The sequence below is a fragment of the Chiroxiphia lanceolata genome, chromosome 1 (assembly GCF_009829145.1).
Source record: "Chiroxiphia lanceolata isolate bChiLan1 chromosome 1, bChiLan1.pri, whole genome shotgun sequence".
Taxonomy (NCBI): domain Eukaryota; kingdom Metazoa; phylum Chordata; class Aves; order Passeriformes; family Pipridae; genus Chiroxiphia; species Chiroxiphia lanceolata.
In genome coordinates, this window is record NC_045637.1 from 2,769,807 (window position 1) to 2,795,685 (window position 25,879).

Here is a 25,879-nt window from a genome sequence, read left to right on the forward strand (position 1 = left end):
CTGAGTTGTGCTGACTTACATCAGCTAAGAGTATGGCCTTTCTGCTCCCTTTGTGATTCACCTTCTCAACAACATTCATCCCTCACGAATGTTATGGAAATGCTGCTTGACACTTAATGCATAATCTTTATTCTCAGGCAGCAGGTGGCAACGGGTCACAGGAATGGAACTCACTCTAATTTCACTGGCAGAGCTCTGCTTAGATTTATGAAAGATTACACTCAAAAAAAAAAAAACCAAACCCAAACCCTCCATAAAAACAATCCTATAAAGACTGAAAATTTCAGAAGAAAACTCAAGGGAAGGTAAGAGGGTTTTCTGTGAGATTGCCCCTAATTCTATTTTCTGTGAGCTGAATTCACAGCAGAGCCCACACTTCTGCCACCTTTCCACCTGTCCCTGTTTTAGGAGCATCCTTAAAAACTTCCAGAATAACTCACAGGACTTAAGAAATGTCAAGTTACGTGATGTGATATGAAATGCTGACGTTCTATAACGACATTGTGATCACCTAATGGCTTTCCATCATGGATTAGCTACAATCAACAGATCCAGGATTTGTATGGCTCGAGACAAAGGAATCAGCTGGCACATCCTCTTATTTGTGCCACCCATGACAGCACTCAGGATGGGGGACAGGGAAGATCATTCATTCTGGAAGGAGGACGATGGTTTATGGTGAGGTGACCCTGCCATGCCAGTGTTACTCAGCAGTGCAGTTGTAGTGTCACGTTGTTCCTCCCCAGATATAATTACAAGGATGTGTGACAGCATGGTCACACTCTAGGATTGTCCACAGCTTTATCCCTGAACTATTTATGTTGGGAAAGACCTCTGAGATCATGGAGTCCAATCATTAACCCAGCACTGACAAGGCCACCACTAAAAAATGTCCCCAAGTGCCACAACTACACGGCTTTTAAACCCCTCCAGAGATGGTGAAGCCTTGGGCAGCCTGTTCCAATGTTTGATAACCCTTCTGGTGAAGAAATTGTCCCTAATATCCAACCTAAACCTGGCACAACCTGAGGCCATTTGCTCTTGTTCTATCACTTGTTACTGAGAACAACCCCCACCTGGCTACAACCTCCTTTCAGGTAGTTACAGATAAGATCCTCCAAATCCTCCTTTCCTCCAGGCTAAACAATCCCAGCTCCCTCAGCTGCTCCTGTTCTCTAGCACATGGGATGTTCTACCATGGGAAACAAGTTCTACCACTAAGCCTTATGAAAGCACACAGCAGACCCAGCTCTGACCACAAGCAGATGAAGCCTTTGGCCAAAATGACAAAAACTAGCTCTGGTTTTGTCCTTTAGCACAAGCTGGTAGCCTTGAGAGTCTTCATCTTTGCAAAGGAAGCAGAATAAAGTGATGGCACTTACAGGAGAGCAATGGAAAGTGCAAATAAATGGTTTTGGAGACAAAGATCTACATGAAGAAAGATGAAGAGTGCTGCACCCTGAGAAAAGGCAAGTGCAGGGGGAAATACAGGACATGCCAATAGAGATGTGAAGGGCCATTATAAAGAGGGAAGGGATCAATTCTTCTCATTACTCAACACTGACAGAGCAGCAGTGACGTAAGTTAAAGAAGTAACAGAAGGAAAAAATCACTTTATAATTCAGAAACAGCTCCCAGAAGGAGCTCTGGAAAGGGAGAAGGTCGGTGGACTCAACATAATGGATGGTTCTTCACATGCCGGCAGTTCTGCTGCAGGTAAATCACAGTGCAGGGATGTACTTTATTTATTTTCTCGTGCTTTATCACTCCTCTAACTTGGATTCACAGATTCACAGAACTGTGGAATGCTTCAGATTGGAAGAGACCTTAAAGATCATCTTGTTCCAACCCCCTGCCATGAGCAGGGACACCTTCCACTGGACCAGGTTGCTCAGAGCTCCATCCAACCTGGCCTTGAACACTTTTTAAGCACTTAAACACTATTCCTCCTAAAAGTAAGAGTGTTGTCCCAATTTTAGGGACACTTTCAGAGAACCTCCCTTTAACTCAATGCCCACAAAAACAAGACAAGAAACCTGGAACTAGAAAAGAGGGAGCACTCTGCATGTTCTTCTCATGCCCAGGCAACACAGAATGGGATTTCTCCACACCTGATGTGATTTCTATTTTCCCCAAAAGATGATTCTTCTCTCAGTTGCCGCAGTATAAATCACAGAACCAGGGGAACAGGAAATTAAATTCCTCTGAACTGCCCTGAGCAACCTGGTCCAGTGGAAGGTGTCCCTGCCCATGGCAGGGGGGTTGGAATGAGATGACTCTTAAGGTCCTTTCCAACCCAAACCATTCCATGATGAATCTGTGACAAATGAGACAGGGAGGTGATGAGGCAGCTGTGGACGAACTGTTTGATTATTCACTTGATTATTCCCTAATTAGGGAAGGTGTTCTCTGACAGTCCCAGCAAGGACCTGCAGGACTCGGGTATTATCCCCAGGTAAGGGGGGATTTCAAACTCCTTGAACCATGAGGACAATGCTCTCCTGAGGAACAGTCTCCTTCATAAAACCAGCCAGGCATGGAAATGCTGACTCACACTGGTGCTGGAATTACAATACAGGTGGAAAACTTGATATCTAAGATGCCTTGAAATGACTTTGAGCCAAGAAAAAGGGCAAATACTTTAGATGGGAGATTTGACACAGGAATTTCTAATGATTTAAGAGGGATGATGATGAGAAGGGTCATGAGGACTCTCTGACGTTGACTCCTGGGTGAGTTGCCTGCAAGAAGAATACACTGTACCAGGGCCTTAGTTTTGCGCCAGTCTCTTCCCTGTGGTCAGAATTTGAGAGTCCAGACATTTCATAGAATTATGGAATGGTTTGGGTTGGAAGGGACCTTCAAGATCATCTCATTCCAAAGCCCTGCTATGGGCAGGGACACCTTCCACTGTCCCAGATTGCTCAGAGCCCCATCCAACCTGGCCTTGAACACTTCCAGGGATGGGACATCAACAACTTCCATCAATCCATCCATCCATCCACCCGCTCATCCATCAGCAGTCCCTGTTTTCTGCAGTGGATCTCCTCATTCACAGTAAATACCAAGACATGCCATGACTCTGCCATATGTTTTCCATCTCAGATAAAATATCTTTCACAGGTAAAAAAGACAAATTAATTATAAGTCAATATTTCACAGGCTGAGGGGAACCCTACAAGTAACAATGACCAGAAGGAAATGTGGGAACAGAGGTCCTCCAATGGCAAAATCTGCCCAGCGTCTCCTTCAGCACAACCTAAAGGGAAAGGTGTTTTTAACTTACACCTGTCAAATCTGGCTAATCCTTAACAAGTCAGATACACTCAAAATTTCCTGTTTCATTCCCCAAGTCAAGAAATTGCATAATTTCCAGTGAAGATTTTTTCACTTCTGTCACCTTTTCATCATTCCCTTTTTATCATTCCCCAAGTCAAGACACTGCACAGTTGCCAGTGCAAATTTTTTTTCCCCTTCTGCTCTCCCATCAGTTGCCAAGAAAAAACGGGCAAAAGCATCTATTTTTCATGCCATGCTCTCCCAGAACGAGCCTCTGGAAGCTACGGGAGGTAAACTGGAGAGGGAATGAGCAACCCCAGCAGGAACAAGGCAGGAACATCCTTGGTATGTTCCCTACCAAACAACTACGGCTCATTCCAGGTCAAGGAGGAGCCAGGAATTCTCCTGGCATATGATTCACATGACAAGACTCCAAAAGGGAATGACAAAGCCTCTCCAAGGTCTGGAAGGATGAAGGGCAGCAGAATGGTGGTAGCGGCATGAAGCATCATCAGGGCTTTGCCTTTTTGACAAACAATAGATTTGGGGGAGGAAAAACAGCAACAGTTCAGCTGCAGAATGAAGTGGATGACAAAGGGAGATGAGGCTGAGGGAACTAATCCATGGATTGCTCAGTGGTCCCTTTGCAAAGGACAAGAGCATGGGACACTTGAGTGTCCAGACCACAAAACTAGTAGTGAAATCTGTCATCTGAGGTATTTAGCTGCTGGGAAACAAAAGACATGTTCTCTCCCAAGAGCCCCCCAATTTCTATCCATCCACTTAAATTAGAAAAGCAGGATGAACAGGAGATCTGGCTTTCATATCCCTTTTTTTTTTATGTCTGATTTGGAGATGAATCAGAATATGTGATTTATCACAGACTGATGTCAGACAGTGCAGGAGAAGGATTTGAGACTGTTTAACTTTTAAAATGAATTTACTATGAACAGAAAGCCTCTCCTATTTAACAGTCTAATTCATTAATAGTAAATCTGCTGTTTTAGCTCCTCTGCAGTCTCAGGAATTCAAAATTCAGTGACCTGCTAATTCTAGACTCGTGGTACACGTGCCTGGACCAATTCCATCTCCCCATCTCAGCTGGGCATCGTTGCAAAAGGTGAGTAAATGACTTTAGCAATGAAAAATAAATGAGATTTTGTTTAGTTTTTCATTTCACAGAGAAAACTACAGAGTCACAGAATGGTGTGGGTTGGAAAAGGCCTTAAGGATCATCTCATCCCAATCCCCTGCCATGGGCAGGACACCTCCCACTGGACCAGGTTGCTCTTGTGCTTTGATTTTCTTTTCTTTTTCTGCATTTTGAGATTTGACACTCAGCTGCCTCTTTTTGTTTAGATTAATTAAAAGTAGGAGTTTCCAAACTGCAAGTGATCTAAGACCGTTTCTTTCACACATTTTACATACATTATTTTAGACACCGAAATCAAAGTAACAGCATCACTTGGATATGATGCAGATAATGCAATTTCCAAAAGGGAAGGAAGAAAGACAAACCTTCCCTCATCACTCTCCCTCCAACCTTAACCTTTGGGAAAAAAGCCAACTATATAAATAGCAACAATTTCTCCAGCAGAACAAAGCTCTGGCATTCTTTTCCTTTTTTTTTTTTTTTTTTTTCCTTTTTAAACTAACTCCAGGGGCATCTAAGAAGAGATTTAACAGCTTTTGACTTTTGTAACTCAGAGCTATGAAACGCTTTAAGAGTTTGAGAATTAATTCCAACTGCTTTTAGGGGTCCAAAAGAGGCAGTCAACACTTATCAAATCAGACCCGCAGCCCTATGAGGTATCAAACTGAACTTGAGCATTTTCTAAGAGCAAAAAACCCCAACATTCAGAAGTGATTCACCAACTTAAACCATTCTCAATGCTCTGCAGCCTCTGGAGTAAAACATTCATGAAGATGCTTAAGTGGTTGACAGAGCTGGATTTTGAGGTCCCTGTCTAGCCCTAAAATTACTCGGAATCACATCTTTAAGTCTGCAACTAAATTCAGTGGAAGAATTAAACATATACACGGCTTGCAATAAATGCAGAGTCCTTTTGTCTTCCATGGGCTGCTCACATGCTTAAATCTAAGCATGTCATAAAGGGCTTTTCAGGATCCAGCCCATCAGCTCCAGGGATTTGCAGGAGGAGCCCTACACTACTCATGGCCCACAGAATGAGGTCAGGGAGAGCTGGGAAATGTGGGGAAGGTGGGCAGGGACACGGGGAGAGAGAAAACAAACAAGGGCTGGTGAGTGCAGGGAAATGGAAGAGGGAAATAAAACAAACTAAAAGCAAAAAAAAAAAAAAATCAATTAAAAGAAGGAAAAAAAAAATGAAAGTGGAAAGAAAGAAAGAAAAGAAGTTGAAATTAGAGGAACTAACATGGCGTTACTGGTGGCTGTGGCCGAAACTTCAGCAGAAGAAACTACTCCACACTTGGAACATTTGAGCGTCATCCCGTAAAGGGGCACTGCCATCTGACTGCAATTAAAACCAAAAGACTGAAACAAAACAAAACACTTTGCTCATGAGCACAAACGTAGAAAGGAAAGGGAAACAGAGAAGCCAAAAGAAAGAGAGGAAGGAAGGAAGGAGAAACAGGGAACCAACCAACCATACCCAGTTCGGGAAGAGAAATGAAAGACAGGCAGGAATAAAACTCTCTCATCTGTACCAATCCAGATGCGGGAAACGGGGGGGGAAATGTGCAATTCAGAGACTGTTGGTGCCGCTGGAGAGGGTGGAACTGTGTTGGTTTACGTTTACCCAGTTTCAGGGTGTCTCTCTCTGGCACCCAGGGAAGAGAAACCAGTACTGCTCTCCCAGTCTCCACCTCCTTTTTATTTGGGTTTTATTTTTTTGTTTTTGTTTTTGTGTTTTTTTTGTTTGTTTGTTTGTTTTTTTGTTTGTTTGGGGTTTTTTTTGAGAAATTGCTCTTTTCCCTCCTGGCCTTTTTGCTCCAAAACAAAAAAGGTGGCAGGGCTGTGCAGTAGAAGGCAAGAAGTAGGGCTGTGGGGACTGTGCCTGTTTATCTTCTTTCCTACAGCAATGCAAGGGATAAATCATGTATTTTCTCTGGTTGGGATCTCCCCATGGTACCAGGAGAGAGGCCACTCTTTGGCTGCTCCAGCTGTGAGGAAGGACAACGTAAATGGGACTCTTTATGTCCTGGGAGTTAAGCATGAGCTTGGGTGTTTTGTAAGACCACCAACCTGCCCTGGAAGGAACTGGACTGGCTGAATACTTCTGAGACATTTCTTCTCTCATATCTTGTTTTGCAGATGAAAACATGTTTGGGATGAACCCTGAGACTACTCCACGCCTGCTGCTCCCACTTTTTTCTGCGTGGGATCAACCAGGGCATTGTGGGTTGCTGGGATAAGGGGCTGCAGGGATCTGCTAAAGGGAGTAAACTCATGATTTTTGGGGGCTGATGTGTGTGAACCCACCCAGCTGACAAGCCAGCTCTTCTCCAGGAGCCTGGAAGCCACACGAGCTTGGCACTGGCCCTGACTCTTCCCAGAATTTCCGAGGTGTGTGCACTCTCTGATCTGCACAGGTGGGCATCCACATCAGATCTGGCTTAAAAAAATGGGAAGGAGCCTGCAAACCATCCCCCAGACCTCCCTGCAGTGCCTGACATCAGGGAAGGCACAAAATCACTGCCAGAGGACGGCGGGTGTGTCACCCTTGGCTGAGAGTGGTGCAGCTGGTGAGGGGTCACGTTTGCCTCAACCATGAGGGGTTTTATAGCCCTGCCCTGCCCAGGAGAGAGATCAGGCCACTTGACAGATCACTTCTTAACTTTTATGGCTCTATGTTCATTCTCAGGGCAAAAAAACATCCCCATGAACACCAACACGGCATCGTCAGTGGGCCCAGTGGCCCACTGACAAGTGGCTATTGATTGGTCTTTTAATTAATTAGTGACATAAGCCATTGCTCTCTTCTGAAATAATGACTAAGGTATCCCACAGAAATTTTCAGCCTTCAGACACAGAGGAAATTAGCTCCTGTGTCCAGAGATAAATATCTTCCAGGAAGGATGCTGTAAATCTAGTGGCTGAACCAAAGGTAAAGTGGGTCTTGAGAGGCATTAAGTGCACGACCCTTAAAAAAAAAAAATACAGCTTATCCCCAAATCTATAAGCCACAAAGAACAGATAAGCAGAGAGACAGAGAGAGGCAGAGATAGGCAGCAAAAAGAAAAAGTAGATTGATTTGAGGAATTTGATGGAAAACTGTACCAGAAAAAACATGAATGACACTGAACCACAAAGAACTGGCCAAAAGACCAACTGTAACACACAACTGTAGCTGCTGTTGGGTGTACTTATGCAGAAAGTTGTAAGCAGTAGGCACAGATGTGGATACATTTACATTCTAATTTGTTCTGGTTGGGGGCAGGAGGTTGTTAATATATTGAATTTCCGTAGCAGGTTTGTATTGGCGCCTGCACGTATGAAAGGGCAGCTAATGAAATAATCATGGGGAATGAGGCATCCATTTAATTCAGCTTTTGCTGCTTCCTAAATATCCACAACCAGCTCCCAGACTCATCTGGTGTGTTCACTGGAGCCTGGACTTTGCTCTCTTTTATTGAGCCGTGCTTTACATCACACACAGCCCAAAGAGCAGGAGCGCTGCTTCCAACACGAACCATTCCCAGATGAAGGGCAATCCAAACCCCTTCCTGTTTTAATGGAGTTATTATCTCTCCAATTACTTTCTTCTCTATGTACTGACAGCCCAGCTCTGTTACACCCCACCAGGACAGTCGTACCGGGAATATTTCACACAAAGGATGGGGGTAAACTTTCTTGAGTCGTTTCTATAATCAACAGGAAGATAAAAGAAGTAAAAGTCCTCCAAGGGGCAAGTTGGAACAACTAAACCAGGCTCTTGTCTCTCTCCAGCAGTTACAGAGGAAGCCTAGAGAGATTAAACTCAGCAGGCTAAAATTAGCCCTGGTGAATATACCCTATAGTCTCATTCTTCCTCCCTGGCTGCGTTAGCACACAAATGCTTCTGGAATAAACGCTGCCTGAATAAATTTCAAACTCATTTTAAAGGCTCCTGACATTAAGACATCCATTTTTAGTGGCACTCCCATCAGCAGAGCTCAAACACTTGGTCACCAACAGAGACCCTTCTGCTGGGAGGTGCCTGGATGGCTTTCTCCTGTTCCTGGACAGGTGGTGGGGCAGTTGTGTGTCTTCCTCCAGCTCTCCAGGCAATCCCACCCAACTCTCCCCAGCCTGGCTTTGTGATTCATCTATGAAGCCGCTGCCATTAGGAAGTCAAGGTTTTCTGACAGATGTGACAACCGTAATCACAGTAATTTCCTGTGCAAAGTACAGGGCAAAACCTATTGTGTCTCAGGTATTATTTCATGAGAACTGTTAATTCTGAGGTATTTGAGTGCCAACCACTCTGTGGTGTGTGTGCTGGGCTCTTCTTAGTATCCAATAGCTCTTTATTTTCCCCTATTCTGGGTTTTTTTTCCCCCTTTTTTATCATTTTTGCAACACTGAACCATACTTCTTGCCTCTGCTAAAGGAAACACAACGTTTCTTTGTACCATCTCCTCAGATCCAAACATCTCCAAGGCCATTGCTCATTCTGATTCTCTTCAGATCTACCTTCCAACACGGTTCCCAAGCCCAGGCCAGAAGCAGAATAACTTCTACGAAGTTAACTAAGGGAAAAGGGGCACCAGGGCTCTCAAAAGTGCTCCCACACTCTCAACAGGTGCACTTGGGAAAGGAGAACAAAACCATTGAGCACAGAGAAGGCTTAAAAGTGCTGCACACACACACACGGACATGAAAGAGGGGGGAAAAAAGAGAAAAGAAAGAAAAAACAAAGAACATCAGAAAAAAATGACTTTGTTGTTGTTGTTGTTGTTGTTGCTTTGCAGCTTTTGTTTTTAAAGAACAACTCTGTGATCAATAACCAGCTGCTGTGTATTAAATAAGGTCGCTCTGTGAGCAGTCTGGATTAGGGAGGGAGGGGCTGAGCGACAGCAACCCTCTGCTTTGCTAATCCAGTAAAGCATTTATTGCAGGGCTGACTTTCAAGTGCAATTACCTTGCTGCAGACTCTGCCTGCAGTCTGGGCATTTTCTTGAGCTCTCTCTTTGTGAAGGAGGCATCACCCACAATAAAGCACTTGCTTCTTGCAGCTGCTTAAAGCAAAGCACCAAGGTCACTTCTTCACATGCTTTTTAACCCAGCGGCAACTGATACCTCTGATCATCCAAACGTGTTAAGTCTCCTTTTATTACCATGACTGTGGCAGATTTCTGTGTTTCTCACAGAAATCAGGACCTTGACAGGTTCCTGTGTTCCTTATAGAAATCATAAAAGTTGGAAAAGACCTCCAAGATCATCAAGTCCAACCTTCAACCAACCACCACCATTCCCACTAAACCAAAACTCCAAGTGCCACGTCCACTTGTTTTCTGAGCACTCCAAGAGATGGTGACTCCACCACTTCCCTGGACAGTCTTTTCCAATAATTCATAACCGTCTCAGTGAAGAAATTTTTCCTAATATCCAACCTGAATATCCTCTGGCACAACTTGGGGCCATTTCCCCTTGTCCTGCCACTTGTTACCTGGGACAAGAGATCGACCTCCACCTCACCACAATCTTTTTTCAGGGAGTTGTAGAGTGATAAGGTCCCCCTCGAGCCTCCTTTTTTTCAGACTAAACACCCCCAGCTCCCTCATCTGCTCCTCATAGGACTTGTGCTCCAGACCCCTCAGCTGCTCCATTGCCCTTCTCTGGACATGCCCCATCATCTCGAGATCTTTCCTGCAGTGAGGGGCCCAAAACTGAACACAGGATTTCAGGTGCTGATGAGAGTTTGCTTTTACCCTCAGTTTTGCTGCCACCAGTCAATTAAAAACCACTTCCACCACAACTACTCAACAGTGCAATGACAGGAATATTGAGCCTCATCTGTGTTATCTGCTGCCACCCTCTGAGACTCGATGGAGACCGTTCTCCCTCCACTTTAATAGGCAGGATATATCCTTTATCTTCTCCTCCAGCCTCCAAAGGTTTTACATTCTGGCTGTAGCTGTGGTAAAGAGGCACCACAACACCCCTTGCTCTCCTCATCTCTTTGGAAACAACTTCTTCCTTCAAGAATACAAGTGATAAAGAACACAGTGATAAATCCGATGGATACATGAAGATCACACATCCCTGCCTTTCTTGGCTGCAGGTAAGGACACAGTTTCTCTGCAACAATAAGTCTAGCAAGGCAGTGGCAAACAACACACATCAGCCAGGCTGACCTGAGCATTTGATGTGACTCAGAGTGTCACTGTGCCATTTCTGTCCCTGGCCTGGAGCACAGCTCAGGGATAAAGTCTGAGCAGGCCAAAAACTCATTTCTAGAAAAGAAGATGAAAGGGGAACCAACATTACCATCCTGCCGGGAATGCTGACAATGGCAAAATATCCACTGTCAACAGAGTTTGGAAGGAACCCATGAGAGAGCCCTGCCCCAGCCAACCCCCAGGGGGATGAGGACTCTGGAGGCAGCTCTTGGATTTATACCACAAAGAGACCCAGGTAACACAAGCCCCAGGCTTTGGTGTGGAGGCCGTGGAGAAGATAAAGGACCTCAGGTGGTAGCAGATTTTTTTCCTTGCAGAAGAGGTTCCTAACTAACCTCCTCTTTACATGTGCACCTATCTCCTGACCTGTCATTGCTAGGCCTCCAAAAGCCTTCCCTTAAAAGTATCATACCCCTTTGCTGTCCCTCAGCCACCTGCCAGCCACTGGACATGACTTCTCTGTCACACAGCCTGTGCCATGTGCCCCACTCAGCAGTGGTGAGTCTCTCTCTGATCCAGCTGCTGTTCCCAGGAGTCAGTGACTTTGCTCTCCTTAATTTTTGGGAGGATACATCAGCCTGGGCTGAAGCCATTTCCACAAAGAGATGAACTTTTATCCTTCCTCCACAGCAACCCAGTGCTGCTCCTTGGATTTTTTTGTCCCTGCTGCACTGAACGACACAGCGAAGAGATTAAATCAAGCGTGGGTTTCCTTCTTTCATTTTGTTTAAATCTGTTTTTGCTTTTTCTTTCCATCTCCAATCTCTTTTTTTTTTTTTTTTTGCACTCCTGGTCTGGTTATTGATCACAACCTTGGGTGGTTTTGGTTTTGATTGTCACTCTTTACTTAGATGTATTGATAAGGCATACCCTGCCCGTTCCTTCAGTTTCTTATCTGTTATTCCATCTTTGGATACAAGTTTGTTAAAAACCAGAATGCCAATAACCATGTTCACCTGTCAAAAGAGAAACAACACACAGTTTTGTTCTCAAGTGGCTCAGCTCAGACTTGGTAGCACAGAAGGCAAAAAACCCCCCAACATTTGGCAAATGAAGTTATTCCCGTTTTTCCCCAAATCAGGTCACACTTCTGCAGGCCACCACCCCCTCTGTCCCCTCTCCACCCTGTCCCACCTCCCCTGGCCATGCAGCAGGGAGTTCAGGAGAGCAGAATGCAGCTGGTAACAGAAAAGAGAGGTCTTGGAATCACAGAATCATTAAGGTTGGAAAAAATCTTCAAGATCACCAAGTCCAGCCGTGAACTACATCTCCAGGAACCAGGACAAATTTGTAAACTGCTCAGATTTACAAGTCTGAGCAAGAAGAATTGCAGATGGCCCAGCACACAGGTCAGCCATCCAGTCATTTCCCAAAAAATCAGTGGGCAGGACAACTCCATGTACTCCTTTGGTCCGTTTTTTTTAGAGTGAGAGTGTGGATGTCTGTATCAAGTAGGCATAAATATTCACAGGAAAATACAGAGCTGAGGTCCTGCAAAGTGATCCCAAACTCCTCACTGTGCCCTTCCAAAGGCATCCACTTCTGCCAGCTGCATCTGCTCCACAAACCTCATCCAAACATTAGTGACACATGAGCACCACCCCCCTCGTGGAGGCAAAGAAATGGTGGAAAAAAATGACACTCTCCTGGTTTTGCTGTCAGGGAAACATCTGGTGCTGTAGAACGACGTGGTTGATGCTGTTTTGCACATGGGGCTTGCAGGGAAATGTTTTCAGGCCAAATTCAGGGATGTGTAACATCACATGTGCACTGTGGTGAGTTTAACAGGGGTGATGCCGAGGGACACCTCGTGCAGTACCTGGTCCCAAAGGCAGGGAGATGTCTGCTCTGCCTAAATGCCTAAAGCAGCCTCAGAAGAATGAGCAAAATTCCTGCATTTGGATTGCTGGTTTGAGCAGGGCAGGACCCAGCTCGCTGCTGTGGAGCCCACAGCTGGGAATCAATGGAAAAGCTCAGAAATAGCAGTTATTTTCGTTTGCATCAGCTGCTGGGTCAGGGCACTGCTTCCCACAGCTGTGAGCCCATTTCTAGAGCTCACCACGGTATTGATTTAGAGCAACAGCACTGGCAAGTCAGACACAGCAGTGCAGCCAAGGATCAGCAGGAAATCAAACCCCAGTTATGTGCTTGGAGACAGAGGGAGCACTTGGAATTCACTGATCCTTCTTCGCTGTGTTGGAGGCTGGGGAGTGCAAGAGAGACTTTTCCTTAAGGGGGAAAAGATGGGGTTGAAGTGTGGCTGGATCTCTCCCCTAGGAAAGATGTGTATCCTCATCCTTATGGAGCAGGGGAGGTGACAAAGAGCAGCTCTGCAATGGTTTTAATAATTAAAAGCTATTTTTAGCCACACTGTCATTTTAGCCACACACATTTAGCACACTGATCATTGTGATCAACACCCTGCTCTGATCCTGGCTCCAGTTTTCCTAAGTTAGGGATAATACTTCTAAACAGAGCCACTCTTAATGACATGCAGAGTAGCTTTACTTCTTTATCTCTGAGATAATATCCAGAAGCAAAGGCTCAAGTCTGAGACAACCACAACCTGGCCACTGCTGACTCTGTCCTGTCACCGTGAGCCTTTCCCTGCCTTCAATCTGCCCCAGATCCTCCCCAGGCTGGGTGACCAAAACTGCTTCCAATAGCTCTGCCTGTCAGGTTGTTGGGATTTTTAAGAACACAGGTCAGATCTCTGCAGCCATTCAGTGCCAGTGGATTGACTGCAAGCTGTAAACGATGCTGAAGCTGCAGGTCAATCATCTTAAGAGTATTAATTTGAAGTAAAGATATTCTCCAAGCCAAAAGCCTTTTTCCAGTGTGGAGAATAATAAGGGAGGGTGTGGAGGAAGAAGGTTGCTTTGTATTACCACAGGTAATAGAGAAATCCTACTGGTGGGAGAACTGAGTGCAGAGATGCTTGAATGGCTTGGGAGGAGTGAGAACAAGAGCAGCCTGGCCAGGGCTGAGGCTGTCCCAGCTCTCTCTCCAAGCCAAGTCAGCTCTGTGCAAACTCACTTGGGCATCTATATATTGAATTTTGGGTGAGAAAAAGCTCAGGTTCAGAGTCAAATCCCACCCTGATCTGTACAAGGCTTCACATGAGCAGCTGTAGTTTCTCTGGAGCAAACCTGTCCCGAGAGCAGCAGAGCTGCCCATCCCCTGTACAGCCCTGCAGGAGCCTGACTGCCCTTCTGTTGAGCCAGGTGCACTGGCTGCCCTGGCCATCCTGTCCCTGGTCCTTCTGGGATGTCCTTCCATCACCAGCATGGCCAACCTGAACTCAGGGCACAGCACAAGAACACACACAGAGCTGTCCAGCCTCGTGGGCTGTGTGTTCCACTTCTGGCCCTGTTAAAGGTCACAGTGTGAATCTGAGTGGCCAGTTGAGCTCATCCGTTTGCAGGTTCCCATTTATAAAAAGGCTTTAAATGCTTCTTTTTCTCTTCCTCCTTCCCCTGGCTCCTCGGTATCTACCCCACTTGGGCAGTGTTCATTCATCACTTGAGCCAGCAGTGAGCCAGGAGGTCTAAACTGGGTGTGTAGGCTCTGTCTTGGTGCTGCTCAGGGACAGACACCCCCAGAGATGATTCACCACTTCCTAATATCAGCTGCACGAGCCACCCTTTGCATGTGTTGACCCTTCTTTAAGGACATCTCCATTTCCTGCTTGATGGTGAGTGAAAACAGAGGTGCCAAAGAGAAGGAGGCTCCTGGGTTTTAATCACACTTTAAAAATGCAAAGGAAAAATGAAGGATTACTTCCCTTGTTGTTGGCACAACAAAAGCAAGATGCCTTGAGGCAGCTGAGTGACTCCCTCTTCTCTGGGCTCTACCAAAGCTCCCTCCCTCCTAATCACTGTGTCACAATCCTACACTAAAGGAAGACCTTAACTGAAACTAGTTTTGATTTATTACAGAGGAGGGGCAGCTACTGGCTCACCTCTTTGTCATCCTGATCAAAGGATGGCACCAAGGTGGTTTGATGTGCAATGACAGCAGTGAGAATAGAGGCAGCAGAAGCTTTTGTGGAGTTATTCCCCTGTAAGCTCCTGCTTCGGGGCATTTAAACCCCCCAGGCACTGCAGGAAACAAAAGCCTGACCCAAAAAAGGAACTGTGAGTGTCAACAACCCCATTCCTGTGGGACACTTGAGCCTCAGAGGACACACAGCTCCTCCACTGCATAAAACACCAAACTGGAGAGAAACCAGGCTGACACTTAATGTGGGGGGGCTCAAATGGAGATTTAAACCCATCTGAAATTGCTGCAGGAGGGATTTCCTGGAGGACCAGCAATTCTCAAGAGTCTTTCCACCCTGACAGTCAAGATTTCTCATGGTCAGAGAGGCTTCAACAGCAGGGAAGCTTGAGGAAAGGAATGTCAGCTCTTGAGTGGCACCTTAAACTCAAATAACTAGCCAAGGTTGGTGTTGGTACTGTGCTGGAGCCAAGGGTGAGGGGACAGCAGGACATACTCTCACCATGCAGGAGCTGCTGGGACAGAATTTAGGAATATTTACTTTAACCCTGCCATTCCTTTTCAAATTAAAAGCAAACATGGCACTTTTAGGGTCATTAAACCCCCCCCCCCCCAGCACTGATTTGAACATGTCCAATTCACCTGCAAACAAGGAAGCTGCTCCCACACACTGGTTAGCTGGGACAGACCAGGAATAAATGCTGGCTGGGAGGGCACAGCCTGGTCTGGGAGCAACCAGGGACAGCAGTTTCTGAAGGAGTTCATGTCAGAGTTTTCCACCATCATCCTGCACTTCCATCCAGACAGGGCAAAACCAAGGAAAAGCATTAATCAAGTGTTAGGGGACACCAGTGAGGACAGAGGTGGAAGGCTGAGAGCTTGAGGCACATTATATCCCAGAACCAAACCCTTCCCAAACTGTTGGCTTCTAACACTTTGCTCCTTATTCCTGTGAGTGGAAATAAAGAGGGGGCATTCTTGGGTTGAAAGAACAAGGAGAGTGGCATAAGACAAAGAGGAAAACAAAAAAAGCTTTCAGCCAAGCTTAAATACCAAAACGACAGCAGCCGCCGGTCCCACGAAGGCATAGAGGAGCCCTCCCTCCAACGACAGCCAGCAGCTGGAAAATGAAGAGAGAAAAGGAAATTACTCCAGGGCAAATAACCCTGACAGGCATGTTTGCTTCTTCCTTTTGCTGGCAGAGTTCATCCTGGGAGGTGATCCCCCACGGAAAAAAAAAAAAACAACCCAAAAAAACCCCTCAGACTTTGCAAAGAGCAAGTTTTGCTTCCTATTTCTCCCGAACTTGCACAAAGGCTCATTTCCCTGAGGACCTGCCTGCAGATGGCATTTGACAGGGGAATGCATGAAAAATTAAGGATGGTGCTCTGTTTCAGGTCAGGTCCTGGGAGCAGCTGCATCATTTTGCTGGCAAGATGATGCTCTTGTCCTGCTCACTCAGGCGAAGGAGTAGAAAGAGTGGGAATTGTCCCTTGCTCCTTTGCTAACCACTATTTCTGCTGGAAGCTCAGGTCCAGGAGTGCAGGACATTTCTTCCTCTGGATTCTCCCTTTGAGCTTTCTTGGGGAAATCCTACAACACAGCAGCAAGGTGGGAATTCACAGCACTCCTGAAGTGGAATCTCCTATGGAATTCCACTATGGAATGAGTTCAATGGGAGGAGTGTGGTGCCTCCTCTGGAAATAACCACATAACCTGATAAGGACTTCCTCTTTCTCCAGTGACCATGTGTGGAATTCAGGTTCTTAAACAGCCTAGCACAGAGCCAGGCACCCTTGGTGACATTTCTAGTCAGCAGAGATCCAACCAAAGGAGTCCAGGATGATTCTGTGAAGCACCTTTACCTAATCAGGTGAGTCACATCCTGAACTTCATTGACTGTCTGCACCAGAATTTCCTCATCCGAATGCACCTGTCCCATGTGGAGACATCACTGGGGAGATCACAGAATTATGGAATGGTTTAGGTTGGAAGGGATCTTAAAGACCATCTTGTTCCACCCCCCTGCCATGGGCAGGGGCACCTTCCACTATCCCAGGTTGCTCCAAGCTCTGTCCAACCTGGCCTTGAACACTTCCAGGGATGGGGCAGCCTCAGATTCTCTGGGCAGCCATGAAGAGGAATTCAAGATGGGCCCCTGATTAAGCCAGTTACTGGAACTCCTTTGTGCTGCTCAACAGGTCCTGATGACCTGCAATGCCCCTCCATGCTCTGGGCAAGTACTGCTGGCACTGGCAGGAGTGGGATGGATTGAGGTTCCCCTCCTCCAACAACTTTAGTTTAAAGCCCTCATCACTAACTGGGGTGCAGGATGAGTCCCATCTCTGATGAAACCAGTATGAACATGCTCCTGGTGTCCCCACAGAGACCTTCAATCACACACAGGTCTCACTGCACACCAACATCCCCAAAATGACAACCTCGGTGTGAAAGAAAAGCAGGAGAAATCTCACCTCACTCTCATCCCTAAAGCTGAGCATCACAGAGTGTCTGGGCAGCCAACAGGGATTAGGACAAAAGGGAATGGCTTCAAACTGAAGGAAAGTAGATTTAGACTGGATATCAGGAAGAAATTCTTCCCTGGGAGGGTGGTGAGGCCCTGGTACAGGTTACCCAGAGAAGCTGTGGCTACCCCAACCCTGGAAGTGTCCAAGGCCAGGTTGGATGGGGCTTGGAGCAACCTGGGCTAGTGGAAGGTGTCCCTGCCCGTGGCAGGGGAGTAGACCTGGATATCTTTATAGTCCCTTCCAACCCAAGCCATTCCCTGGTCCTTTGTTTTTAAGGTTCGACTGTTAAGTCAGGAAAGAAACACTTCTTCACTGTGAGGGTGACAGAGCACTGCCGAAGCATGAGCAGAGGAATTGTGAAGTCTCCATCCTTGGAGACATTCAAAAGCCATCTGGGCGCATCCCTGGGTCAGCCAACTCCAGCTGACCCTTCCTGAGCAGCTGGTTGGCCCAAAAGACTCCAGAGAACCCACCTCAACAAGCCTGTGACTCTGCAACAGCCACAGTTACAGCAGCACAGGGGCTGAAATTCCCATTTTTGTGGGGGATGCAGCAATTCAGGGCATGGCCACATAAATTTGGTACTTCAGGGCGAGGGAGGATGGGAATTTACACTGTGTCAGCAACCCCACGGAAAGTTTGCACGCTCTGACAAGGCAGAACCCTGGAGAAAATGTGTGACAAAGTAATCCTGTTTCAGCAGGAAAGCACCATGGATTTACCACAGGAGGAGAGCAGGAAACCACAATGGAGAGAAGACTTTCTCCAAGCTCTTAACCCAGCTCACCCTGCAGTAATTCAGTGACATGCCCCTGCTCTCAGCAAGATGGTTTCATTCTGCATCAGAAGCAAACTGATGCTCCCAGGGAAAAAAAGCCTTGCTGGAAACATTTCAATTTTGTTGATCAGACTCGTATGGTTTTTTGCATTAATTCTGATTTGCAAAAAAAAAAGTGGGTTTTTTTCACCCTAAACCAGAGAAAATTTGTAAAAAGGCACTAAAAAAGAAAAAAGTATTTCAAATTGAGAGCTGAAAGCAGGACATTCTGGTTTTCACCAAGCTCTGCGTCTTGTTTATGTCTAAATTAAACCTGTAATGTGTTAATTTAATCAGTTCTGATTTCTTCCTGATAGCAACTTGCTCTGTCACAAACTGTCTGAGCCACTGTAATAATAAAATGAATAATCAGCAGAGGAGAAAGGGAATAAAAATGAAGCTCTGGAGGGCTGCAATAAAAGGAGTTCTCCCTAAATACAAGAAGAGGGCTCCTAAATCCCAGACCTTTTTCTCCAATGCTTCATTCTAATTTTGAGATGGGGTTTTTTCAGGGTCTCTTCCAACTGATGGTTTAGATGAAGAAAGGAGGTGACATCCTGCACTGGAATTAGTGATAAGGACTCTGTGCAAGGAAGGTTCTCATTCCTGTGGGGTCCCTGGCAGCTCCTGTTCCCCTCTGAGCACCAGGACTTGGGAAGGTGACTTCCCCCTGGTCCTTATCCCTTCTGACTGCCCAACCTCCATCCCACAGTGCTTAATCCAACCGTTTGCAAGGCTGCCAGAGGTGCTGGATAACACCAAGGGAAAGGAAAGGGTGAAGGGATATCTGAGAAGGGGCATTGACAGCAAACCCTGGTAACACATCAGGGCAGTGGAGACGCTTTTAGCCTACAAGGCACAGGAATATTTGCATTTCACTAAGAGTATTTTCCAAGGGATTTCTTCATTCATCTTACAAATAAAATTACCCCTGGACGGGAGTAAGTGGATGTTTTAACAATACTCAGCAGCTCCAGACTATGATTGCCAAGCAATGTTTCCCTGACTGACAGCAGCTCTTGTGCTCAACACAAAAAACCTCTTTGCAAAACATCTGATCCTTTTGTGACTCTGCCACAGCACAGACTGTGAGGTGGGTGGCTTTTGTCTTGGTCCTGTGAAGAGCTGACTTCCACTGAGACCTTTTTCACACCAAACAGCTCTGTCAGCAACAGGTCTCACCTCGAATTGTGTGTCAAATTCAGCAGCTCCAACATATTTGCATAACTGAGATTAGAGCTGGGAATCAGGGCTGGCCCACCAGAGTTAATTCAGAGATTAACACAGAAAAGGTTGAGATGCCTGTGGATGACACAAGTCCTGCTGCAATGACACACAAGGATCTCTGGAAATTTGCTGTGTCCTGGAAATGCTCTCGGAAAACTTTTCGTGGGCTCTCTTGTGGGGAAGGATGTGAGTTCCCACAACCTCAATTACTCAGTTCCAGCTCTAGCAGGCTGTTTGTCAAGCTTTAGAGGGCCAGAGTCAGTCCCTGGAGTAGCAGCTAAAAGGAGAGTTACTATTCAGGGATTCAGTCTAATACAAGGAGGTGATCAGTGGCAAGTCCTTTAGACCTCCATTACCTCTCAGACTTTCATTTGAGATTAGAAATGCAGCCTCTCCCCTGCCCCATCAGCTCTCCAAACAACTCCAAAATGCCCTTTCAAACGCTGTTCAGATAATAAAAAGTAAAAGCCCCCTTGTGTCTTCCTCCCCTCATCACAGATGGAGAGTTCACAGCACTCCAGAAGTGTCCTGAGCAATAAAGGCTGAGTGAATTGCTGCTGGGAATCACCACGCAGAGAACGAGACACACATTCCACATCCTGCAGATATAGTCGGTTTTTAATTTGAACCTCTCTCTCTCCCTTCCCAACTTACCACTTGGTGGACCAGTCTGGCTGGGTAAAGGGTAAATATTAAACATCATCTGCAACCTCCCCACGCTCAGGACTGGCTCTGATCTCTCTGCATCTCTTGGAGACGTGGCCAGTCCTTCCATGGCCAGACCTCCACCCTGCTGCTCAGCTGTGTTTGGCTTGTTACAGAACAGCTTCAGCCCATGTACAACGAAAAGATAGGACAAAACTGGGCGAAATCTTGCTTTGACCACCCTGCTGGAGGCTCCTCTCTTAACCTGGGGTTGGACACCTTGGTTTATCCTGAAGATAAACCTGACAGTTTTAGCCTGAGGACATGTCACGCATTTCACACGCTGTCCCTTCCACCAGCTTCGCCCTGGGAGTCTGTAACACCAGGATCAGTTCTGCAATGCCTTCAACACCTGCAGTTGTCCCCAAAATGCTCTCATGACCATGGCCCAGAGATGGATGTCAGGGTTTGGTTTTTTACCACTGAGTGGGAAGAGAAAAAAATTGCTGTGGAGTGTTAAATTCTGTGCTCAACTAAATATCAGAGCCCTGCTTTGACTTAATGCCCACCTCCACAGTGCTAATGCACTGCTCTTAGGACCCAAAAATTGCAGGGTTGGAAGATGCTTTGAAAGACACTGTGAACTCTCTTGTGGTTTATCTTGTCAGCTCTTGTCCCCTGCTTCACAGGGAGGGATGTGTTGTGGTTAATGACTTTCTTTCCCTCTGCAAGATGGAAATATTGTGCCTTGAAAGCCTGCAGTGCCCATTTGAAGTGCCCCGTGTGTGCCCTAAACAAACTAGAGACAAAACTAAAACAGCTCCTGACCTCCAGCTCTGAGCTTTGCAACCACCTCAGACATCTCTGCAGTGGCCACAAACCAACAAACATTTGGATAAGCTTTGGTCCAAGTCTCTGTTCTGTTCATGTGCCTTCAGTATTAGACAAGGTTAAATCATAAAATCATAGAATGGTTTGGGTTGGAAGGGACCTTAAAAATCACTGAGTTCTAACCCCGCTGCCATGGGATTAGGAAGGGACACCTTCCACTAGATCAGGTTGCTCCAAGTCCCATCCAAGCTGGCTTTGGACACTTCCAGGGATGGGGCAGCCACAGCTTCTCTGGGCAACCTGTGCCAGGGCCTCATCACCCTCCCAGGGAGGAATTTCTTTCTAATATCCAGTCTAAATCTACCCTCCTTCAGTTTGAAGCCATTCCCCCTTGTCCTGTCACTACATGACCTTGTAAAAAGTCCCTCTCCAGGCTTCCTGTAGCCCCTTTAGGTCCTGGAAGGTACCCAAGTATGGAATTACAGCAAGATGGCAGCGTTAGGAATGTCTGATGGGCTCTTTGTGCTTGAGAGGAGCTGTTGTTCTGGTACTTTGGTGAGGCTCATCAGCTTCCCCACATACTGGGCTGCAGATTGGAAGGAGACAAAAGGAAGACCAGAGAATCCCAGAGTATCCTCAGCTGGAAGGGACCCACAAGGATCATGGAAGTCCAGCTGATCATGGAAGACCAAACTGGACTTTTTGGGGTGTGAAGCCTCTCTGCTATTTTGGTGACAGGCAGAGCTGGGAAATGGTGTCAGTAGGGCTGCAGCTCCTGCTGGGGGCACAGAATTCCCTGCCATCCCCCAGGCATCCAGCCCTTGGATGCAAGGAGCAACAGAGACTTTAGGGTTGAAAGGAGTCAGAGGATTAGCAGCAAAAGGAGGAGAGCAGGTGTGGTTAAGCAACCTGGGAAAGCTGGAAAGTCAGCCCAGCCTGTTGGCCACCTCACTGTTGTCCCAATCCCAGAGCAAAGTGGGAATCCAGCAGGTTTTGTCACCCTCTTTGCTGCAGTCTGGAGGGAATTGCTCTGGGGAGATGTTGGCACACAGTGGTCCAGGGCAGGGAAGCAGGATGTGCTTCCCTGCACATTCCTCCCCTCTCTGCCCAGGCACTTTTGTGTGGTCAGCACTGACTACAAAACTCTGTGGTGGCTCTTAAACATTGATGGGGAAAGAGCCACAAAGCTTTTTGCACTAATTCCCATTGGTCTATAAATACATTTTAGGGGTAGGTAGAGTGTAAGACTTTTTCTCTTCCTGCAGGGAACATGACTAAATCCAGTTCCTTACTCTGCATAGACTGCAGAGGTTGCTTTGGGTGACTAAAACTTTCAAATTAACGGGTTTAGGATATCAAGGCTGGAAAGAGCTGCCCCCAGGAAAACTTATTTTTGCCTCACAAGTCCTTCCTGAGAGGAAATAAGTCAAAAAATCCTCATCTAGTGAAGATGACAGGACCATCCTTAATGTTTCCATTCAGCAAAATACACAAAAACATTTGAAGAACTGAATAGGATTTCCCAGAAAGATTTCTCTGTGTCATATCCTTTCTTTCTATATAGAATTTAAGAGGATCTGCTCTCCCTCTGGGAGGTATAAATTCAGGGCTCAGCAAACACTCAGGACCTCTCTCCCATCACCCCTGATGCTCGTTCACTGTGAGTCGTTCTCATGGATGCGCCAGAAACAGCAGAGCCACGGGAAAGCTAAAGGGAATCTGGGATCTCAGTGATGCTTCCAAAAGCCAGGCTGTGTATTGTTCTTTGAGTCACATAAGAACTGGAGATCCCTCTCCACCAGGACACCTGAGCTGGGACGGGTAAGTCAGGAGAGGTGCATCCAGCGCATCCCAATGCCAGCACAGGCTTAGGGAATTTTGTGTACAGATTTGCACTGGAGAACCCCACGTTCTTGAGTCCTCTGTGTTGGGCAGTAATTTAAAGTGCAGTAATTTAGGCTGCAAACGAAATGGAAAATGCTGCTTTAATACTCCCCTGCAATTAAAACACAAACCCGGGACCATTTGGTCGTGGGTGTGAGGAACGTGGTGGGAATTGAGGGAGAGCAGGAGGTTCCACATGACATTTTCTCAGTGGGCCTACTGAGGCCTCATCTGCTGCCCTCCACATCAACAACTCCTGCCTCAAACGTTGCCCACGTGGGATGCACTGGCCAGGAAGGCTCTGGATAAAAGTTGGCTGCAGTAGAGAAGAGTCTGACTTATTGTACATAAAATATTATTCTTTAACTGTCACTCTGAACAACACTTTTAAGCTTTTTCACAACAAAGTGAAAAAATAATACTTGCTTTTTCTTCTTTTTTTTTTAGTTAAAGTTGTACTAATGCTCAGCTCTGAGTGATCCCAGCCCTGCCTTAATATATTTTTTGCCTCTGCACAGTCTTATTCCATTATTTCTACCCTGCTTTTCTTCTCCTATTACATGCACGTAAAAGTTTCCTAAAGGCAAATCCTGTAGAATTTGTCAAACAGGCAAACTGAGATTGCTGTCAGAACCTTGGATTGAGAGGGTCAGGCTCATTCTGCTGCCTAAAACCGAGCTGAGCTGTTTTGAAAATGTGGGATCAATCAAGGAAACCATTAAACAGATAAACACAAAAGCTATTTTTTTTTTAATTTTTAAACATCCTAAACTTTAAGTATTCCACATTTTTCCCTTTAAAAATACATTAAAAAAAGTCTCAAAGTAAGAGGTATTTAGATCAAAGGGATGTCAAATATACAACAGTTCAATCTAACTGGTCCCTATGAGCTTGTTTTTAAAGGAATACACGATCCAGCTTGGCCAGAGGACGAGCTGGGGAGGCAGGGATGCAGGAATGTTCCTCCCTCTCCCATTATCCCTGCTTCCCTTTACCATGGGGAATTTACATGAGCAAATGAGAATTTAGCTCCTACCCTGGGTCCTGTGGGTCAGTGACAGGGTTTGGATAAAAAGGACGGAGGATAAAACAAGGAAAAAACAGGAAGAGCTCCTTTACTCACTAGTTGACGGTTCCATATCCCTTGGCTTTAGTAAATCCCACGGAAATGGCAACCACCAAGGCAGGGAGCCCTGTGGAAATGAAACAAGAGGAAATTGGTCATTTAAGCACATGTGCAGCTCTTCTCTCACTCAATATTCCTCTTTCTTCCCAGAGTTATTCCAGCACCATCTGTCCCAGCCTGACTCTGTGGCAGAGACTGAAATCAGGACCTTCCAAGCCCAAAGCAGAACCCTCCTCGTTACCTCTGTTAATGAAATCAAAGCCATCAGCTGCAATCAGCTCCTCCCCTGCTGTGGGCTCAGCACTTGTGTGGGCACTCACAGTACACCCAGCTGCATGAAATCTATTTATTTTATTCTTAGGTACAACACAGGCTGGCCTGGAATACAGCAGGGTGTCTCCTGAAGAGGGAATACTCAGCCACAACCCAACTCAAGGAACCCAAAGATCAGGAGTTGTGTTTGCACTGACAAAGCAACCCAAGTTTAAATCTTGCCACAGATGAAGGAGAAAAGGAAACTAAAACTGAGTTCCCCTACCCCAAACAGGTCCCCCAAGATCTGTAATAGAGCAGGTTCCTCTGAACAACAATGGAAAAGAGCTTCAGAACATCAGATCTTTTGGAAAAATAGGATACTCCCTCTTGCCAGAGACCTGCTCCATTTTGTGTCCAAAAGGGGAATGAAACCTGTTGCCCTGGAGAAGACACACTTCATTATGAGTGTGGCAAAGGAACAGCAAGTTATTTTGTGGCTAGGACACCCCAATTTCTCTTTAGAGCATCATGAACTAAGGGAGTCGACGCAGGATGTATTTCAGGTGTACAAGGGGTGAAATTATGGCCTTGATCCTACCAACAGAAGCTCCCACTAAATTTGAGGGAGGAGCATAAAGAAAACCTGCTGGTTATTGTGCAACCTGTTGGTTATTGGCCTAAAACTCATAAAATATTCAGAGATTGTGAAGTCCTTGACATGCAGGTACAATGAGAACCATCAAAAAACCTACATCTTCCTAATAATCTTCTGATCCTTCCTATCCCTACATGCTCAAGGACCTGTGGAGGTTCACTAGCCCCCAGCCCAGCTCTCCCTTTTCCCTAAAGAAATGCCTGGTATTGGCTGATAACACCTAGTTCTTCAGCTCTGGAGGGCTCCACGTGGCTGTTTGTATCCCTCTTCCTTGTGACACGAGGAATTAAGCTGTCTTGATGCTACAGATGGGCAAATCCCATTAGGAATCAGCAGGATCAGTAGCCAGCTGGGATTAGTGCTCCCTGACAAGACCCTAATTCCTGAGCTGCAGAGGTCACAGCAGGTGACTGCAGGAGACCTGGAGATGGAAGGGATGTGCAGACACAGCATCCAGACCATAATCCTGCTGGCAAGGTGGTCCCTCAGCCACACGAGTCATGCCCAGATGGATGAGCAGTGAGGCTCTGCAGCCAGCTGAGAGCCATGAGGCCAAGCTGACCACAATTAGGGCATTTGAGAGTTTTCCTACAGGGAAGTGCTTCTCTTCCCATATGAGATTTCCAAGCATAGTTCAAGTGTCATCAGTCCAAACTCAACAGGCAGTGGGTTTAAAAGATGTCTCTTAAATTTCCTTTCCTTTTTCCCTCCTTTTCTCTTTTTTTTCTCCTTTCCTTTCCTTTCCTTTCCTTTCCTTTCCTTTCCTTTCCTTTCCTTTCCTTTCCTTTCCTTTCCTTTCCTTTCCTTTCCTTTCCTTTCCTTTCCTTTCCTTTCCTTTCCTTTCCTTTCCTTTCCTTTCCTTTCCTTTCCTTTCCTTTCCTTTCCTTTCCTTTCCTTTCCTTTCCTTTCCTTTCCTTTCCTTTCCCCTTTCTTTTTCCCTTTCTCCTCTCCGACCCTCTCCGACCCTCTCCTCTCCAAACCTCTCCTCTCCGAACCTCTCCTCTCCTCTCCTCTCCTTCCCCTCCCCTTCCTTTCCTTTCATTTCCTTTCCCTTTTCTCCTTTCTTCCTTTCCTTTTTTTTTTCCCCCATTTTTTCTCTTAACTGACTATTGCTCCTCTTGCTGAGCCTCCTTTACACCTCATCTGGACATGCCCTGGGTGCTGCACTCCCTGTGGTCCCACCAGTATGGTATCCAGAAGAACCCCCAAGTGAAAGGACATTTTCAGGAGCACAGCTTGATGCAAGAGACCCTGAGAGAGAGGAAATT

General features: G+C 46.2%; 1 protein-coding gene across 12 annotated transcripts in view; it reads right to left on the reverse strand.

Moving 5' to 3' along the window:
• Nucleotides 1-25,879, reverse strand: part of ADGRB1 (adhesion G protein-coupled receptor B1) — a 290,959-nt gene that overhangs the window by 30,079 nt on the left and 235,001 nt on the right. For 9 of the 12 annotated variants that reach the window (XM_032681110.1, XM_032681148.1, XM_032681138.1 and 6 more), the window contains 4 exons: nt 23,699-23,768; nt 15,697-15,763; nt 11,515-11,600; nt 5,676-5,774 (listed from right to left, as the gene is read on the reverse strand). In XM_032681110.1, the coding sequence (XP_032537001.1) occupies nt 5,676-5,774; nt 11,515-11,600; nt 15,697-15,763; nt 23,699-23,768 (322 nt within the window). The remainder of the gene's footprint in view (nt 1-5,675; nt 5,775-11,514; nt 11,601-15,696; nt 15,764-23,698; nt 23,769-25,879) is intronic. The other 3 variants (XM_032681157.1, XM_032681166.1, XM_032681181.1) reach the window with 1 other exon arrangement.